General features: G+C 40.2%; 2 protein-coding genes and 1 long non-coding RNA gene across 4 annotated transcripts in view; 2 read left to right on the top strand and 1 right to left on the bottom strand.

Moving 5' to 3' along the window:
- Positions 1–10: 10 nt before the first annotated feature.
- armc1l (armadillo repeat containing 1, like) lies at positions 11–2,735 on the bottom strand. 2 transcript variants are annotated; one of them, XM_020091791.2, is made up of 7 exons: positions 2,593–2,735; positions 2,148–2,320; positions 1,642–1,733; positions 1,355–1,538; positions 1,157–1,273; positions 775–849; positions 11–659 (listed from the first exon to the last, which is right to left on the bottom strand). In XM_020091791.2, the coding sequence occupies exons 2-7, from the start codon at positions 2,298–2,300 to the stop codon at positions 465–467; spliced, it is 816 nt and encodes a 271-aa protein (XP_019947350.2). In that variant the 5' UTR covers positions 2,301–2,320; positions 2,593–2,735; the 3' UTR covers positions 11–464. The 2 variants fall into 2 exon arrangements, with proteins under 2 accessions (XP_019947350.2, XP_069370743.1); XM_069514642.1 differs by lacking the exon at positions 2,593–2,735 and adding an exon at positions 2,469–2,570.
- Positions 2,736–2,773: 38 nt separating this feature from the next.
- Positions 2,774–8,028, top strand: mtfr2 (mitochondrial fission regulator 2). Its single transcript, XM_020091790.2, has 8 exons — positions 2,774–2,922; positions 3,959–4,141; positions 4,309–4,413; positions 4,590–4,714; positions 5,317–5,525; positions 5,629–5,905; positions 6,445–6,628; positions 6,763–8,028. The coding sequence occupies exons 2-8, from the start codon at positions 4,070–4,072 to the stop codon at positions 6,814–6,816; spliced, it is 1,026 nt and encodes a 341-aa protein (XP_019947349.2). The 5' UTR covers positions 2,774–2,922; positions 3,959–4,069; the 3' UTR covers positions 6,817–8,028.
- Positions 8,029–12,942: 4,914 nt separating this feature from the next.
- The window catches only part of LOC138405521 (uncharacterized), a 7,380-nt gene continuing 1,106 nt past the window's right edge, over positions 12,943–19,216 (top strand). The window contains exons 1-4 of the long non-coding RNA XR_011239285.1: positions 12,943–13,015; positions 13,105–13,228; positions 16,275–16,335; positions 19,082–19,195. This is a non-coding gene — a long non-coding RNA (uncharacterized lncRNA). The remainder of the gene's footprint in view (positions 13,016–13,104; positions 13,229–16,274; positions 16,336–19,081; positions 19,196–19,216) is intronic.

Raw genomic sequence — 19,216 nt, forward strand, 5'->3', positions numbered from 1 at the left:
CACATGGACATGTAGTAATATTTAGTATTTACTTTTCAAACTATTACAGACAATTCAAAGACTTGTAAAACTTTTTTCAACACAAGGAGAAAATGGGAAAGTTTGAAGTAAAACATGGAAAGATGAGGAAAATATTTACACGATGAAAAAAGTGGATAGAAAACAGCACTGAAGGCCTGAGAGACATTTTTTTTCAAGTGTATGGGTCTCTATTCAATTCAAAGCAGAACAGTTCTAGATCCTAAAATCTGAAGTGCTTTGGAGCAAGTTGATATTTTAAGTTAGTCACAGGGATTGATGGCAATTTGAAGTTCTGACTGTGCAAACAAAGTCAGGATGCAGTCCTGTGGCTTGCTCATATCCATTTATGTCCACTCGTAACACACACAGCAGCAGGGGGCAGTCTTCTACTTCAACTCTGTGACAAACTCTTTTGAGTTTCAGGGAAACAAACTGCTCCAGTTTCACCAGTAGAAGGTTTTTGTGAGAAAACCAGCAGCAGCGTTGAGCCAGCTCCCATTGGAATCTTCCTTTGCTGTGGTGCGGGAGATAGCTCGGTCGACTTCCCTCTCTGGGCTCTCCTCCTCCTCCGGGAGGTAATCTGGTAGTGCTGAGTTTTGCTCGACCTTCACTCCAGAGGGGTTCAGAGGAATCAAAACCTGAATAAAACAAAATAAAAAAAGAGAGAAAATGTATGTTTTAAAAGTCAAATGTGAACTTGACCCCACAATTGTTGAGATATTTTCCAGCAGATTCTTATAAATATGTACCCACCTCTTCTCCTGCTTCATTCTTCACCACTTGTTGGGCTGACAGAACCTTTGTGGCAGCGATGGCTGATGCCAGACTCTGTTAATGAAGTGAAATCAACAAAGGTCATGTCAGGGATTATTAGACAACAATCAGAATCAGAATCATTTTCCCCCATGTATTTTTGCACATTTTGACTCTGGTGTTAATTGCGCTGAGTGTACTTGCACAGATAGACAGAGTAAAAACAAAATAAAGACAAAATAAGCTAACAAATAACCAGAACTACAATGTGCAAAATAGAGTAGTGCAACAGGACAATCAGACACGATGCACCATTTCCTTGTGCCTGATTCTTGTACCAAATATTGATACATCAGCACCACTGACAGTAAATGTGTGTTACCTCAGTAGACAGGTCAGAGCGGATACGGACAGTGCACCTCTTGGAGGCCATCTGGAACGTGAAGCTGATCACGCCTCTGACTTTCAGAAGAGCCTCTTCACACAAGCCCCGCTGGTCCTAAGTAACAGAGGGAGAATTTTTTGTCAGGGTTAGGCCGGATATAATAACAATAGTGTGATTGTCATCCAGTCTACTCACGGTGGTGTCCAGGCCCTGAATGTGCAGAGTGACAGACTTGGCCTTCTTGTTGGAGGAGTTGATGAAGAACTGGGATTTCTTTCTCGTCTCCCTCTCAGATGTCCTGGGTGCAGGATTAGCAGGTGTACGCAGGATGTCGTATACCTCCTGAGCCAAGGCTGTGATGTCAACAGACAGAACCTCCCTGAGAAGCAATATCGATCATGTCAGACGCAACTTTCCTTCTGTACAGTAACATGAAATATCCAATTATCCCCAAGAGAGTTTGTAAAACATGATCCCCTCACCTTCCGATGAGATTCTCCAAGCTCACCATCATACCCAGTTCATTCTTCATGGTGGGGATGTTGGGAGGCAACTCGGCCAAGTAACGCAGTGTCTGAAAAACATAAAGATAGTTAATGGATTCATATGTACACAAGTACATTTAGCAGCTAATTACAAACTCACCAACATCTTCTCACCTCAGAAGTAATAAAGAATAACAGCAGTGTTTCTGCACATCTACACCCAATTTGGCAGAAATGAAAACAATGCCTATATTAAAATATTCAATCACTCAATATTCAATCGTTTTATTTCTTCTATCTTGGTTTTATGTTGTTGTGTTTGTATGGTGTTTCAGTAAAGCAGGGGATATTAACGGGACATGTATTAACCTGCATGTTAGATTATGGATGGTGTTATCCCTGGAGGATGAGATGCATTCAACTGAATAATGACAGTAAAGACTAATGAATGTGATTAACTGATCCTTCATTCTTCCAATTCAACCACCACTTCTTCCGCTCACCTGCAGAGTAGCGAGCAGAACCTCGGAGTTCTGGTGGTCGAGGAAGAGAACCAGCCCGGGGAGACAGCCCTGGTCCTGGACGATCACCTCTCGGTTCTGCGGCTCCGAGGCCAGGTCCCGGAGCTGACTCACCACTGACAGAGCGTCCATCATGTCTGCTGACCGGACCGGACCTGGGGGTGGAGGTGGGGGGGACATTCACAGTCGAATGAGACACTTAATGAACAGGCAACAAAAAAGTTAGCTTGAAGTTAGCTTGTTTGCTACTGCTAACGTTGTGGCTAGCTAGGGGGGCTAACTACTTCTCCCACGGAAACGTACATTCCCGTCGCGTTGTTTGGACTTTAAACTAAATAAATGACTTTGAATTAAAATATTAACACACATATAAAAGTAACAAGTGTCACAAACGCGTCATAAATGCGACGGAATTGGTTTTACTCACTCAGAACGAGGAACAACTCGTGTGACAAAAGTACAAAATTGGTGCTGAATCTCCGCGACACGCGATTGGTCGACCGGCCGTTGCCGACGCTGCAGGACCGCGCGCTCCTATTGGCTTTCTCCGCTGATTCGGTACCGACAGCCAATCAGAGAAGGTTTTGCTGCTTCTGCTTTATTTGACTTTGCAGAAGTCCTGGCTGTTGAGCGCGTGAGCTGAGAGGCTGGTTCCGTGTGTTAGTGTGTATCTGCAGGTTTAAGTGTGCGTCGATCGGCATGAAGACAGTTCCTGATCAGTGTATTGATTAGTTTTCAATAAGGAGACCAGTTCACGGTAAGTGCACGTGTGTTCCTGCTCATCCCGCATGTTCTGCTGCTGCGTGTTTCCTCTGCGGAGTGTTACCTGCATTGTGTTGAACCGACTGGGGTTCTATTCATGTGTGTGTGTGTGCGCGTGTGCGAACCATCTATTGTGCTGATCCAATGCGAGTTCTCAGCCGAGTCAGCATCCAGAGATACAGAGGGGGGCAGCTGTGTGTGTGTGTGTGTGTGTGTGTGTGTGTGTGTGTGTGTGTGTGTGTGTGTGTGTGTGTGTGTGTGTGTGTGTGATGGACCCCATGTATAGTTTTGGTTAGAACTATAACATCCACATCACTTTTATTTGAATGAAGAGCTTCCATCCCTCTGAGTGTTTTCTGTGCTTACAGATGTGACAGATATTTTGAAATTCAAAGATTTGACAGTAATTTAAATGCACTAATGTATATATTTTAGAGAGAGAGAGGTGGAAGGAGCTGGAAAACCTGTGTCCAAAAATAATGTTATGAAGAATCCAGGTCCAGGCACTCAACGTGGTTTGAAACATGTAAAAGACCTTTATTTCAAATGGGTTGAAGCGTTAAAATACAACGTGTTTTTTGGTACCTGATAACAGTTTACAGTGGCCTGCCACATTGTGCACAATGAAAACACACACAACCTAGCACCCCTCCTCACACTGCACCCGCAGTCTCCCCATCATTGGTCTCTGAGTCGGGTCGCTTGCTCTCCCTCCCCATCAGCCTCCTCTTTCCTGCAGGCAGAGAGACTGAGTCGCTGAAGAAGAAGAAAACTTTAAACTGCAGTATCAATGAGGGAGGGGCACCAAAACATTCATTATGCGCTGGCACAAATGTGGCCATCTGAAATTTTACCCCACACACACTATCAAGTAGTTGCAGTCTGGAGCGACATGCACAGTCAAAGCTCCTCAAAATAAAAGTTCTCCTTCGTCTTCCTGAGATAATATCGATGATTTGATTACTGTTAAATTTGAGGTCCACCTTTCATTTGTTCTCTTCTATAGTTAAGCATTGCATCTTTTGTTCCAGGTGCCAAGTATGTGACTTAGTGACATCTTCCCTGTGTTGGCCTCTCACCAAGTCTGTCAGCAGAAAGAGCAGCTTTGCAGTTGTCAGCCTGTGCAGGGAAAAGTCCTTCCAATGTCTTTAGTGGAAGATATTCTGGATGTGCTGCGCATCGTGCTGGATTACTTTGGCGTGGATCCAGAGATGGTGAGTGCTGCAACTCTGCATCCCTGGGATTCATCCCTGGGATTCAGGGATCCACAGTAATTGTTTTATGTGGCTGAGAAAAATCACTAGAATTGACTCCCTGAGAGTGATTGTTTTTTTGTATTTTAATCCATTTATTGCTGCATCTTTTGTCGTCTGGTCTCTAGCTGGTCCCGGTGTGGGACAGTCAGCAGTGCGGTCAGTATCGCAGCATTGTGCGGATGATTGGGACAAATCTCCCCCTGACACCATCACCACGTGTTCACTTTCAGGTACTGTGCAACTTTCTAACAGGGTGATGCAGTAAAACCAATAAAACTACAGATTGTCGTGTCATAAAATTACACATTTTACCTTTTTCACTTCTACAAAGCAGCTGTGGATCTATGTGCCTCATTCATAGCTCATCCAAATATCTATAGGTGTAACATCCATGTTTTTGCCTCAGGTCCCTTTGCTCACCTATAAGCCCCATGGATATGTCGACGTCACCGTGGAAACGCCGGCCATCCCCTCATTTGCTGACGTCATGTGGGTGTTTGAGGATGAGGGGGACAGTTTTGCCAAGACCAGGTAAGCACATAAACAGACGTGGCTCAAACACACAGGGCAGTTTTTCCTTTCACGCTCCTGCTCCTCGATCACTGGTTACAATCACAAGCAGTAAAGCGAAACATCAATAGTCTTTGTGATTTAACCATCATTTTCTGCAGCTGCATGGCAGCTCCATGTCATAGAATCCATCCGTATCGTTGCATTTTATTAAAACAGATCGAAATGTTGCGAGGGTCCAAGATGGTTTTAAACACTGGGTGTCGTTTTGAGCCATCATCAACCCATAAATGTTGAAATTTTTCTAAATTTAATTTTAATATGATATTAAAACCAGCAATAAAATGTTTCATTGAAGAACAGTCATAATTTAGTTTTCAGCCCCAAAAAAACATTTTAGCAGCAAATACTAGCTTCTGTGTTTATTTATGATTCATTTAGATTAATAACTCTTCTACATAAATCGCACTGTGGCTGATTTAGTTAGTATGCAGAATTGTTTTCTCTTGCAAAATCAATTGATGAGTTTAAGAGTGTCTGTGTACTACAGAGAAAAACTTTATTTTCTGACTGTACACTAAATAATTTGGTCAAGTATAAAGAGGTGAAACGTCCATGTGCAGGAACCATTTACCTCCGAAGAAGCGAAGTACTGTAAATCGAGATGTGGTGAGATACCCGGGACCGGGCACGAAGCAAACCCAGAGAGGAGGCAGAGGTGTGAGACAGAGCGCTGATCCAGACGCCCTGAAGAAGATCACAGCCCTGGAGAGTGAGCTGCTACAACTACGGGCTCAGATAGCCATGATTGTCACCGCTGCTCCAGCCTCAGGTGCTCAGTCTTTGTTCCTTGGAACTCAACTCATCACAAACATGTTTATCCTCAGTACGTCAAACATGTGCAATTTAGTTTTTAACCTCGCAACATGTTTTAGGTCTGAACAAGCTCCAGACTGCCCCAGGAACACCTCTGATGTCTCCTCATCCACCTCTTACCTCCACACCTCGCACTGCTGCTCCTCCACCGCCTCCTCCTCCTCCTCTACCTCCCTGCACTAGTGTCTCCACTGACACTTTGTCTGTGACAGAGCTGATCCGCCAACGAAGGAAAAACGAGAAAGACCCCGGCGGGGGGGCAGAAGTTAAAGGGATCCCCTCAATGCTGGATGTTCTCAAGGACTTAAATCAAGTGACACTGCGCTCGGTGGAGAGGTAAGCATCAGCTTTGACAGAATGTGTAGGCGTGTCAGTGATTTTGTTATAAATGTTTGGGGTATTTTCTGTCCATCCGTCCCAATCCAGTGAACGTGATATCTCATGAATGCCTTAAGGGAATTTCTTCAAATTTGGTAAAATTGTTCAGTTGGACTCAAAGATAAATTGATTTGATTTTGGTGGTGGAGGTCACAGTGACCTCATGTTATTGTGAACGGGATATACCAGGGACATCCGTAGAGATGAAACAAGATAATCCTTTATTAGTCCCACAATGAGGAAATTTGCTGTGTTGCACCAATAAAACCAATAAACATTGGATCTGTTGCACACTTGGACTCAAAGATGACCTGATTCGATTTTTCCGGTGGTAATTCTTGTTGTTTGAGTTCCATCAATGTTATAATCCTAGAATATGATTGTTTGCATCTTAAGGTTGCAGAGATGTCTCCTCGGTGTGCCATTACCTACTCATTTATTTTTATTATTTTTCTTTATTGATTTAATAATAATAATTTTTGTTTTTGTCCCCCCAGGTCACCAGGGGGCACACCAGTCAGGAGGAGACGCAGTAAGGGAGGGGGAGCACTGCTCAATGACCCAGCAGCTCTTATCGCAGAAGCACTAAAGAGAAAGTTCTCCCAGTATCGCCATAACAACTCGTCCGACAAAGAGAATTCCCTTGAACTCTCGCCTTTCGGCAGCCCGGAAACACCTAAGGTTTGTCTTCCACAGACACACCCCCATACTAACACACCTCTGTTTGTATCAGTGTGTTCATTGAAGATGGTTTATGTCATTTTAGGAAGTTATCATCACAATGATTGTTAGTTAACCTGACACTTCTGTTCCAGGTCCCTCACCACACCAGACGCAGTCAGGGACGACGCCACCTGCTGTCCCGTTAAATGATCACCTCTAAACCCAAAAGATTAAATGCAAGAGAGCTCATCAGCCAATCACAGCTGCCACAGATATTTCATTTTGTTTGTGTGTCAGTTTTTCTTCTTGTAAGAGTGTTTGTTTCACAATGGACAAAACGCTTGACGCTGGCGTGTTTGTCTTTGTTGGGAGGTTTGAATGTATATTTTTGTTTAGGTTGATGCTGTAAGCAAGGGTAAAAGTGTTGTTTTGTTTTTGTGAATTGCATTCCTGAGTTTCCAGTGTTTTTTATAGTGGTATGTTTGTTTGCAGAGCTTCTTTTTAAAGGAGATTTAAATTTATTTAAAGGAGGCATCCTATGCTCCTAAGTTGAGTTGTTACTTGAAAAGGTTTACGTGCTCTAATGTTCAGAAAACATCACTTTTTTCATACTGTCCATCGCTGCTGCTCCTCCTCTTTTCAGCCTCTGTCTGAAACACTCGCTTTTAGCTCCTGTCTCTTTAAAACACCCTTCCCAGTAAGCCCAGTCTGATTGGCCTGCTGGCCCACTGTCCTGTGATTGGTCAATAGTTTCCATAGTGTGTCGAATGACCCTCACGTGACCTGGTTATGTTAGGGGGCAGAGACCTGAAAAAGCAGAACACCCTTAAACAGGTATGCAATGTAGCTTGTAGCCACCAGCCCTCGTGTCTCTAAAATCACTTTATGAGGCTTTAATCTCAATCAAGTGAAATAAAAAACATTGTGTTTTGGGATTCATGTAGCTTTACTCTATGCAACTGCAATTTCAGGTTTTTTATTTTGTGAAAATGTTTAAATACACTGTTTTTTGACGAACACCTGCTTTGTTTCCAAATCCTTTTTAATGTTAGAATTTTTGTGTCTGAACTGAGGTTCAAACTGCTGGAGTGCAGAACATTGTAAAAATGTCGACGTAATTTGACATTGTTGCGTTCGGTGACGTTTTTAAGCATATATGAGCTTGGTGTTGGCCAGGCACGATAAAAAGAGGAAGAGAAATTCTTTTTAAATTAATATCAGACGCTGTTGCTAGAGTACACAAGCCTGTCTCTGCCAAGAAATCACACAGGGACATTAACAACCTAATGATGTACATCAGTGTTTAAAACCAGAATAAATCACAACAGGGATTAATTATCATGTACGTTTTTTATTCACAGATGATGTTGATGTCTGATTACATTTTGCTTAAAAATAATAAAATATGTTGAAATAGTCTCAATTGTCATAATGAAGATTGTTCTCCTTTGGGGCACTAGTGTTCTCTTGCATGGGGTCCAAACCCATCATATATAAAACAGCCTTGACTTGCATCAGATGTTGTTCCATTTTTGGTACATGAATGTCTGTGTGTTCAACTATGTAACTAACTTCACTGCAATGCCTCCTTCATGGATTTGTCTGGATTCAGAACTTATACGTGTCATAGATACAGACGAAAACCATATTTGAGAAAAAGTGTATTTGGTCTGGTACGTGTCCCATCCACTCACATGGAGGAGGCATGACTTATCCTGCAGACCCCAAAAGGGGTTTGTAGAGGAGAACTGCTGTGAGAAGAAAATCCTACACCTATATTTAACATTTTTTAAAGCAACTTTATTTATAACAGAGGATACTGCAAAACAGTGACAAACTTGTATGCCTACAATTAAATAAATCTTTCACCCAGTTCGAAACATTCTTACGTAAACTGGACTGCTTAACTTAACTTTCATTCATTAGTTGTAGCTTAATTGTACAGATTGGTTTTCACATATTCCACCTCATATAGTTCTAATTCAATCCACCAATATTTTTATGTATGTGGGTATAGGATAAAAACTTCGATAATGCCTGGGATGCTATAGTGTCCTTTCAGATATTCAACAATGATTTTAATCATCCTCATCGACCTCGTCCTCAAGACTGTGGAAAATAGAACAAACAAGTTTACAGTTATTAAATACCATTGTGTCTTAATTGTGTAAAATAATCATGTTCTGCAGTTGTACAGTATCTAGTCTTAAAAAAATAGAAATTAAAATCCCCATAGACAAACAGTTAAAAAAGTAAAGATGTGTAAATATCAACATTTAATTCATCATCAACCTAGAAATGAAAAATGTGAAAAAGTGAGGCTTTTTTGACTAAACAAATAGTAAATATATTAAATAGAATAAACATCTGGGTAAAATAAAAGACACAGAAGCTGTTTGTTATCTCAAGTGAACATTGTTTGAGACATAATTTGTCAAAGTAACTTTATTTATTTTTTTACCTGGCATTTGAGTCAATGACGATCTCAGGAGGTTCCTGCAACGTTGCGATGTCTCCCTCATCTGTGTAACAGTCTAACTGGAAAACTGTCACGGAACTACAAGTAAAACGGAAAAAGTAAAACTACATATAAGTAAGTTTGCATGTTGAATATGCAAAGAGTTGTGCACCTGAAAATAAGAAATAATAACCTCTGAGGGTCTCGTCCATCACCACTGGCCGTCACATGTGCAGCAACCTGGCCAAGGGACGAGAGAAAACACAATCTTAACAACTGGACATAAAATTCCATTAACTCCGATTTTTTTGTTTCCTTATGAATGTGACTTTTTTTAACGGCTGTTTGTTAATCACCTGATGAAAAGGAATGGTAAATGTTTCATCGTCATAAATGACTACACCAGGACATCCAGCAGCATCGTCCACACACTCGATCGAGATCGGCAAAACCTTTAAATTCGACAAAAAATGGAATGTATCAACAATCGGCCCGTTACGCTACCAAACTGTCACGGCAAACGGCTTTATCGCTACATGCTAACAATGCTAACGCATCAAACAAATGAGCACAGTCAAAGGAAGTCAACCCACTTAACAATACAGATAGTTTTATGCAACTATTTATACAAGTATTTATACAACATCCGCATACTTTACCAAATACCTGTACATGTGTCTTAATTTCAGCTCTGAATCAAACTTACACACTTACACACCGCCATTGTTTTATTCTTCCGCTCGAACACAATACGTCGCAGTTTTGTGTCGTCAGAGCATTTACATATTATATTATTTACTATACTAATACATGTGCAGTAATGCTGAGCAAATCAAAATGCTATTTGAACAATCACATGAAACCCTTTGCTTTGCCAGGTTTATTTCTGACAATTGTTTTTTATTTGTGTTTAGAGACTATATTTGTTTCGAGTACAAAGATTCTCTTTTAATTCCCCTCTATAAACTAAAACCTAATGTATTGTAAAATAACACTCACTCTGAAAAACATAAAGGTACCTCTGTTCCCCCATAATCCTTGCTAGTTTTTTAACACATTTCCCTATATGCTGACAACACATGAATCTACGTTTACAAATTCAGCAACTAAATTTGTTCATTTCCTCCAGAGCCCTTAGAAATAAATCATACCTTGTTAAGATTCTTCAACAGGATGAGAATGTTTCTTCTCTTCACGTTGATTCATATCGGACAATAAGACTAAATAAGATACACAGCATTCGTCCTTGTTGGCTGAGTAGAGACGGTTCCAGTATCTGAAGATGTCTTCTCATCCTCTCTGTGTTTCACTGAAAAGAAGAATGGATCTCTTCCCCTGTGCTGTAAAACTAAAATGAAATCTCACGTATATTTTTCCCCGCTGTTGAATGTCACAGATGACACTGGTGTTTCAGTTCTCAGAGCCTCTGCAAGTGCGGTGCAACAGCCCACAAAGCCACAGGATGTCATGCTGTGTTCAAGTTTTCATGCATCTTTTATGGATTCATTTTATCATCACTTTTTGCATGATAGAGTAACTTCATGCTGTGCTTCTGTTGAAGACAATTATCATTAAAGTGGTCATGAACAGACAGGAGGTGGTTATTGATGGAGCTCTGCTGTCAGTGGATTACATGCATTAATTAACTTATGGTTACAGTGGGTTAATGAATACTGTTTCTATGTGAAAGCAATTGATTGATCATTTAGTCGGTCAGTCAAAGGTTACCTTCTATATAAATGTAATTATATATATGTATATATATATATATATACATATATATAACAGAACCAGCTCCAGATACCATCTGGACGTTGTAGAATCACCTGAGAATTTAAGATGCATAAGGACCTGTTACTACAGAAGTCAAAAGTTCTGCTATAGATTCACTAAGAGCTATGTACAACTACAGCCAACATTTAAAATCATCATGTTGTCTGAATGACAGTAAAAAGTATCAAAATGTCTTAAATTCAAATTAACTATCATGTCACTACAGTTCCTGTATTTCCATTTTGATAAAATAGTACAAGAGAGGATTACATGTGGCCCAATACTGGAACATTTGAAACATCCGCACCCACATTTGTATCGTAGGTGGATGTATAAGGTTAACTGCTGTTACCCACATCCTACAGAGATGATGCTGAGTATCATAAGTACAAAGCAAACCAGAAACATAGGATTACAAACAGGTTTAATGACAGACAACCCAGAATATTATTGTAAATCTTAAAAACACAAGTTAGGGTAAAATGTATTGTACCTTTTGTGTATTTGTGTGTATACGCTGCATATACATAAAAAATTTGCTGAGTTTCAATCACCAGGTATTAAAATATTAAATGACCAATATAGAACAGTGAAATGTGGGGTATATTGATATTTACGTTTTACTTTTAACAACTTCTGCTTCTACTTGTTCTTTATTATCCACCAACTAGAGTGCAACCTGTTCTTCCACTTGTTTAGGTTTCTGAATGATGTCCTGCTCTGAACAGTCATTATATTTAGAGCCTGCAACCTTAACTTCTTCTCCACCAGATGTCAGCCTTTTCCATTTGTTTGTCAGTTAAATGCATTTTTGTGACTCTATGTTATAAATTGATATTTTTACCACAGTAACAGAGAAGGGACCCTTTTCTTATTGTCTCACTTTCCTCTAAAAGGCTGATTTAAGTGTTTAAACAGCACCTCAGTCTAAGAGTGAGTATTTTATTGTTCCTCATAGACAGTTACAGGATTTTAATTCATCTATTGTCATACTCATACTGGAAAGTTCCTCTCTGCAAGATTCTACAAGATGTCAGAAACGTTTTTTTCCAGTTGTCGGCTCCTTGTTGACATGATTCTGTCACAAAATGTCTGCACATTTGTCAGCTGCACCTTCATGATGCCAATCTCCTGTTCTATCACATCCCACAGGTGTTTGTTGGGTTCAGACCTGGTGACTGGAGGCCCCTGAAGTTCACTGAACTCACTGTCATGATGTGAAACCAGGCTGCGACATTCAAACAGGGGCCCAGAGTGACAGATGTGTCCCACTTTCTTTTGAACGCAAACTCTGTCCACAAGTTCAACCTTAAAAAATGTTTGTTACTATGTTCATCCAGAAGATGGTGCCCTTGAATATCTAAACCATCAATTATTCTATATTATGCAAAGCTTTTTTAAGTCACAAACAGTTTTCTAATTTCCTTCCTTACAATGTCATCTTACAACCTAGTAAGTATTTACATTCTGTTCAATATATTAGACAACAAAACGACTATTGAGCTGGGTAATATCTACAGCACTCTTTCTAATGTTGACGTCTTTAAAAACAATTCAAACCCATATTTGAATCAATTTTTGTATCTTTCTCTTGCATATTTTTTACTGTCTTTTATTGCATATATTTGATGTGTATTACTACTCTGGTGTTATTTTATGGATGTGAAGCGATAATTGACTTTAGTCTAAGAAAAGTGGTAACTTACTAACTAACTTACTTTCTTACTTATTTATTTACCGCCATACTTTTCCCTGAAACCACTTACTAAATATAATAATTTAACAAGATAGAAGATAAGATAAGATAATCATGTATTAGTCCCACAATGGGGAAAGCAGTAAAAAATAGAAATAGAAATAATAATACATACGGTGTAAATAGAACATATACATAGCCACTGAATTGCAACGATAGAAGTGAGCAGGTACTATATGTTTACTTCTGAGTTGACACCAGCCTCATTGAGTTTATGTCTTCACTTTAAGTTTAACACATTCCAACTTAAAAACACATTTAATTATAAAAGTAATTTGTATCGAGCGCTGATTGGTCCAGCTCGTTGCATGTCCCGCCCCTGTGATGCTACAACCAGCCCCTCCCCTCTCCTCTCCCTGCGGCTCACAGCAGCACGCGCACACACACATTCTCACACACACACACACACACAGGGCAGGTAAGGTCACACACAACCGGAGCAGGAAACTGTTTTATTTCTTTTTTAATAATAATAATGATGATGATGATCATATTGAAAATAAACAGGTGTCAGACACGATCACCTTTACATCCCGCTGCACGAGCTCCGGTCTGCGTCACCGTGACGTGAAAACACGCCGCGCGCACCTCGTTCCGCCGCAGCCATGATGGTTAAATGTCCTGTTTAACGGTATGTAAACAAACACACACACACACACACACACACACACACACCATTCAAACTAAATGCCTGAAGGCCTGAACCTAATTTTAGTCAGTCCATTGAAAAAGTGAGGACCAGTCAAAATGTCCCTACAAGGAAGACAAGTCCAAATAATGCGATTACTTTCCAATAATAATCCTGGATTTGCTTTAGTGTCCATAATTGACTTCATTGTGTATATTATAGAAATACAGTTGTCCTCCCATAAGGGTTAATTGTTTTGATTCTGGGTTGTGAGTTCATTGTGGTAATGGTAATGATATAGTATTTGTGTGTACTTGTTCATATACTGTATTCCACAAGCAGCTGTGTGAGGCACAGTACAGGCCCTGCTCTCGTATGCATTATTGCAACGAGTCATGTCTGGGTATTGACGGATTTACAGCAGAAGACCAGCAGCCTGGACACTGTAGACCGGATAAACTAAGGACAGGTGTGTGCGTGTGCATGTGTGTGTGTGTCTATGTAGTCCTACATAGACTGATGAGCACATTTGAGAATGACAGTCCAAGTCTTGAGTTTTTACTTACATTTTACAGAGTTTATTATTCCTCAACTTGGAAACAGAGACAAAAACAAGTTTGTCAACCAACTCACTTTTTCCAGAGAAGACGTCTCATGTTGACTTCAGTTAGTTTGGTTGTTATGGAGGTAATGTAATTGCCATCACTTATATATTGTATATGATTTGCCGTCTTTACTATTCATGACCTATATTTAGATATTTTAAATGAGGACATATTATAAAATTGTGTATATGCATGTTTCCCTTACTTATATATACAGTATATCTATAAATTGAAAATTGATGGAAGCCGACAGCAAAGTCTTATGTTTGGAACCAGCTGATCAAATGTTTTCTTGAAACATGGCTTAAATTATTAAAGGATCCTGAAAATAGCTGCTGATTAATTTTCTGAAGATCAACTAAAAGATTCAATGACAAATTCTTTCACCTCTGAATAGAAATGTTAAAGACTCTATTTGTGAATCCTGGCTGATCAAGACTTCTGCTGCCTCACCCCGACCCCCTGCTCGGTAACATGAGCGGTGACAGACAGATATTTTCCATCGACAGCTTCTTTTGAGTCAGCACCAGTAATACCTCGCCCATCCCCGTCTGATGACTTAAAACTGATAAAGCTGCCACTGTGCCCTGATCTGAGCTCAGTTCTGAAGCTAATTACGATCCACAGCGGCACCGTGCGGTTCAGGCAGACTCAGCTCGCTACATTTTCCAATTTGGGTCATCTATTTATAATAGCTAGTAATGGCTATAATAGTTATGATGGCTCACTGTCTGTGTGCGGAGAGGACAAGGGTCGGAGTTGACAGAGTGCACCAAGCAGTGTTAGTTTAAGGAAACATGACACACACACATACACATTTGACAGAAAGCAGGTACCTTAGCTGACCTGATGCACACACACACCAATTTATCTGTTATCTGTTTTAACAAAGTATTCAGCGTTTCCTCTCTGGAGGAACATCGTCCTCAACATGCACCTTGAGTAGGAGGATTTCCATCTGAATTGGCTCACTGCTGTTTATTGGCGGGCAGGAAACGGGCGGATGGAGACAAACCAGAGGCAACAATGACTGATCGCTCATCCAGCCCACATGGTTATCGCATGTTTACAGGACGCCCTCGACATTTTGTTTTTCCATGATCTGCAGCTCTAAACTTGCATCATTATTCACCTCATCTGTTTACTTATGGCTTACCACTGTCAAAACTGTTTAGATTGAGTAGGTCTATTCGCCCTCTCCTGTAGGTTCAACAGAGATGGGGATTCTATATTATTTCTATTCTATATTTTTACATTTCCATGTATTTATATAGCATGTTCACTTTTTACTTTATTGTTCTTTTTTTGACTGTCTTCTATTTGATCTTATCGTAAAGACTGATATAATAATCCTAATATGATAATAAACTTTATTTGTGCAGCAGTTTGTTTAAACGTCACAAGTGCACACACGGCCTGCTCGTCAAAGCTACGCCTCCAGAACATATGAGCATTCACTAACAACCGCTAGGAGCCAACTTTTCCATGCTAGCATCTGGCTAAGCGATGTATGTTTCTCCAGCTTGTAAAGACTGGTCATTGAGAGCGTGGGCTGGGTGCGTGCTTGCAGGTCAGTTAGTGACAGACAGGTACAGCAATTTTATTCAGTCCATTAGTCGTGTTTATTATCGTCCTGCGATAGCCACAGACAGTTTTTTTTATATACCATCATTATGTATTGATGGTACGTGAAGAGGATATCAACTAAGAAGATACGATGTGTTTAAGAAATAAGTTGCAAACCCAACCTTTACGTTTTTTTACGATCAGGTTATGATGTTTTGAATTCTGGGAATATGTCTCTTATTGACAAAAACAACGAAAACACTATTTCAACGTGACACAAACACCTTTGATAGAAAATGAAAAAAGGCCACTGACCATGAGGACCAACCGTGTGTAATAATGTGTAAATTGTCGCTAGTTTATGCCACTTTTGCTGCCTGACCCACTTTTTCAGTGTTGTTGTCAACGCATGATCATGTCGCTGCCGGAACAGCAGATGCCACTGTCACTGAATGCACCTACTTGCTCATTCACTAGGACGCTGAACAGTCTTTAACGCAGATGCCTATGATCCTGTTCCAAATCCATGATTCAGTTTGGGAGATTAGTATTAATTACACCCAGTGACACAATAAATCACACTCACCCAGTCTCAGTATTTAAGTCTTTTTGAGATTTATACCCCCAATCATTAATCTGAATTAATATCTCATATTTTAAACGTTTAGTTAGAGTCTTAGGGCTTATGGGAAAACAGTGTGGGCGGGCATATTGGTGCAAAAGAGCTCACAAAGAGTGTCACAATGACTTTTGGCACAGTTTTTATTTATTAGCCAGGTTCATTAATGCTCTTCGATAGCTGTGTGTGTTTGTGTGTGTATTTTCGGGCGTTGTAATATTAATCTCTTTCTCTCTCTCCCTCTTTCTCTCTGCCACAGAGGTGTGGAGCTGTCACATTTAAAAGGTCGGAGCAGAATGCCATACAAGTTTGCATGCTGGGTAAGAAGAACACTAACTGACCTGAATACTTGGTGCAGAGGGTTGATTATATATGTAGTCAGCTGGTGGAGGAAGGTTTCCAAATATTTGGTAGCTCAGCTTCAGGTTTTCTCTGACCTTTGACCCAGTGCAATGTCTGTTATCTCTCTACACACTGTCCAGTTCAGTGACTTTAGATTTAAAACTCTGTTAAAGTCCAACTGGTTGAGAATCCTGGAAGGGAAGCTTTTGTTCCCAGTCGTGTTTTTGGAAGTAGTGTTTGGACTGGAGTCAGTAAAAAGTAGCGGTTTATCATAACTCCAGTCTTCAGACCTTGAAATGTAGCCAAAACCAGGGACAGTGGAAGTCAGTCAGAGCTGGAGGTGCTGAGAGAAAGTAATGAAATCAAGAAAGCAGTTCAGCACTGTTTTTGTATTAATTTCAATTAATTTCTAACATTATATACCAGTCTTAAAAGAGAGAACAGAGATGTGGCTTTAGGGCCATTTAAAGACAAATCTAATCCAATGAAATCCCTTTGGTTAACGTTAAATATGTCACATTTGTGAGTCAGATAAGCTAAACAGAAATTACAATGAATATTTGGGCTGGAGCCTGTGGCGCGCAATTTGTTCGAATATAAATAAAATACTCCCTCCCTGCACATGTCAGATGTTGTTGCTCCGCTTGTCTGTGGCGCCTCGTCCGCTGCCGTGCTCTGGTGGAAATCTAACAGGTGAGCCCACAGATGAAATGGTCCAAAGAACAGCCTTATTATCGTTACATTGCTGTCTATGGTATAGAACCCAAAGTACTTCCACACGGCACTTCTCAGATGCTTTGTTGTCTTGATTGTCTGCTCAGGACGGCTTTGCTTACTAGCGTCCTCCATTTTGTGGTAAAAACGGTATAATTTCTGACTTTACTTCACATCATGCACAAACACAAACGAGCAGAAATGTGGACACTAACACAAACAGCACAAACACTTGCCAGTTTTTTCTTTAGACAGACCATTTCATTCAGTGGCTGACCCACTTCTCCACTGCGACCTGCCAGAAAACGTGACCAGTGGCATCGATAATGAGAATCGATATAAGAGCACACATAGCAGACAAAATTCACACCCGTCGATTCGGGGAAATGAATACTGCGTACTGTGGTTAACAATAGTGTTCTTTATTCCTACATTTGATTGAGCTCTCAATATCTCTTCATTTTTAGTTTTTCCTTGTTCTTATGTTTGGGTACTGGGTACTACAACCCCTCACTCCAAAAAAAGAACCACTCAAATCATCACGTGTAATATTGTGATGATTTTAATCATAAAGTAGTAACACAAATGTGTAAGAACAACAGATAATACAAGTGGAGCCAGAAGTCTACTGGCTGACCTCCAAGTGCACTTGTCAAAACGCCCACTAACCTCATGGACTCTCAAATTTCTCTCTCTCTCTCTCTCTCTCTCTCTCTCTCTCTCTCTCTCTCTCTCCCTCTCTCTCTCTCTCTCATTCTGGGATATAATCACTGTTTCCACGGTTCTCATGCTTTCTTTTCACACAGTTATAAATCTTAGTTATCTTTGTTTCCTGCCATTCTTCTCTTTGCAGCTTTATTCGCATGTTCTTGTAAATTAAAGTCACAATATTCAGCCCTGGATGAACTCTATCACCCCCAGTTCCCACTGACTTGATCATTTATTTTAAGGCGCCAACAACAAAGATGGCCATCTTTCCTCATTACACAGTCATACTTATTGATAGCGCTGATAAAGGATCTTTTTAAAACATGATTGTTGGGCTGATTAGAATCAGGATTTGGGACTGAAGATATCAAGTAATAGTCAGAGGTGAAAATCATACAGTACGTGCTGTTCAAAGATTTGAATCATTTCATCATACGATGCGATCATTTTTGAATTGACAACATGTGACAGGAAAGAAAAAGCAAGCAAGAAATTAAGGTGGTGCGTTTGCCATCTACCAAGCCAATTTTTACTCCTTAATAACTCTGTCAAATTTGGCTCTCAAAAATCCATATTGGTCAGGGTCTAATAAGAACGAGTCAGTAATAATGCTTGTCTGTTTGGCCTTTGCCGAGGTTTGTTCCCTACTGAGTGCAATTCTTGTTCTGTCTACAATTGCCTTTTCCATGCAAAGCGCATTAATCATAGAAATCAATAGAAAGTTTGTCCTGTGTATAATTAACATTTCGTAGTTTTCAACCATGTTAAGACTCTTAAAAGTTTCTCTGGTCAACAAGTCGGAAAAAACTTCAGGTTCTTACTGTTGATTTATCAAGAGTCCTTTGTGTCTCATGATGTCACTACACCCTACAGGAAAATATAATATTTTAAACTAAATACCAGCTGCTGATCACAGCGACAGCAAAGCAGCTGTACACTGAGTACATTTTCATGGTGCATTTTCACCCTGCTATATATTTTCTCAGTGTCTGCCTCCCACAGTTTCCCACAGTCTCTATCTTTTATCTTCTCGCTCTTTGTCTCGTGATTTCTCACCATCGTCTTCTTGTGTCTGATATGTGACATTCAAGGCTGTGTGTGTGTGTGTGTGTGTGTGTGTGTGTGTGTGTGTTTACATGAAACATGCATTATGTGTGTGTTGGTACTTTTGTCAGCATGTGACTGTTCCTCTGGGGAACATTTCAGTGGAAAAATAATGTGATGGTTCCATCCTCTATGATTACACACAGATCTACTTACCCTCGCTCAATTGTAGTAGAATAATTGATGTCTTGTTTTCAGCAGCCACAGGAAAGCCTTTGAGTCACTAGCATTTTGAGGAAGAAAGAAAAAGAGGTTTCACTCCCAAACGAATTTTGAGTCCTGTGCAGTCTGGCTGTGTGTCTCCTGATGGAGGTAATTTCATACCCAGATAAC

This window comes from Paralichthys olivaceus, chromosome 19 (assembly GCF_024713975.1).
Source record: "Paralichthys olivaceus isolate ysfri-2021 chromosome 19, ASM2471397v2, whole genome shotgun sequence".
In the NCBI taxonomy this organism is placed as follows: domain Eukaryota; kingdom Metazoa; phylum Chordata; class Actinopteri; order Pleuronectiformes; family Paralichthyidae; genus Paralichthys; species Paralichthys olivaceus.

What these genes read in the sequence shown, in the direction of transcription:
- armc1l (XM_020091791.2), bottom strand. Translation starts at nt 2,300, where the DNA reads ATGATGGACGCTCTGTCAGTGGTGAGTCAGCTCCGGGACCTGGCCTCG. An exon ending in TTCTGCTCGCTACTCTGCAG is followed by an intron (nt 1,734 to 2,147) that starts GTGAGCGGAAGA and finishes TATGTTTTTCAG; the next exon opens with ACACTGCGTTACTTGGCCGA. An exon ending in TTCAGGGCCTGGACACCACC is followed by an intron (nt 1,274 to 1,354) that starts GTGAGTAGACTG and finishes TCTGTTACTTAG; the next exon opens with GACCAGCGGGGCTTGTGTGA.
- mtfr2 (XM_020091790.2), top strand. Translation starts at nt 4,070, where the DNA reads ATGTCTTTAGTGGAAGATATTCTGGATGTGCTGCGCATCGTGCTGGAT. An exon ending in TTGGCGTGGATCCAGAGATG is followed by an intron (nt 4,142 to 4,308) that starts GTGAGTGCTGCA and finishes TCTGGTCTCTAG; the next exon opens with CTGGTCCCGGTGTGGGACAG. An exon ending in GCAGCCCGGAAACACCTAAG is followed by an intron (nt 6,629 to 6,762) that starts GTTTGTCTTCCA and finishes CTTCTGTTCCAG; the next exon opens with GTCCCTCACCACACCAGACG.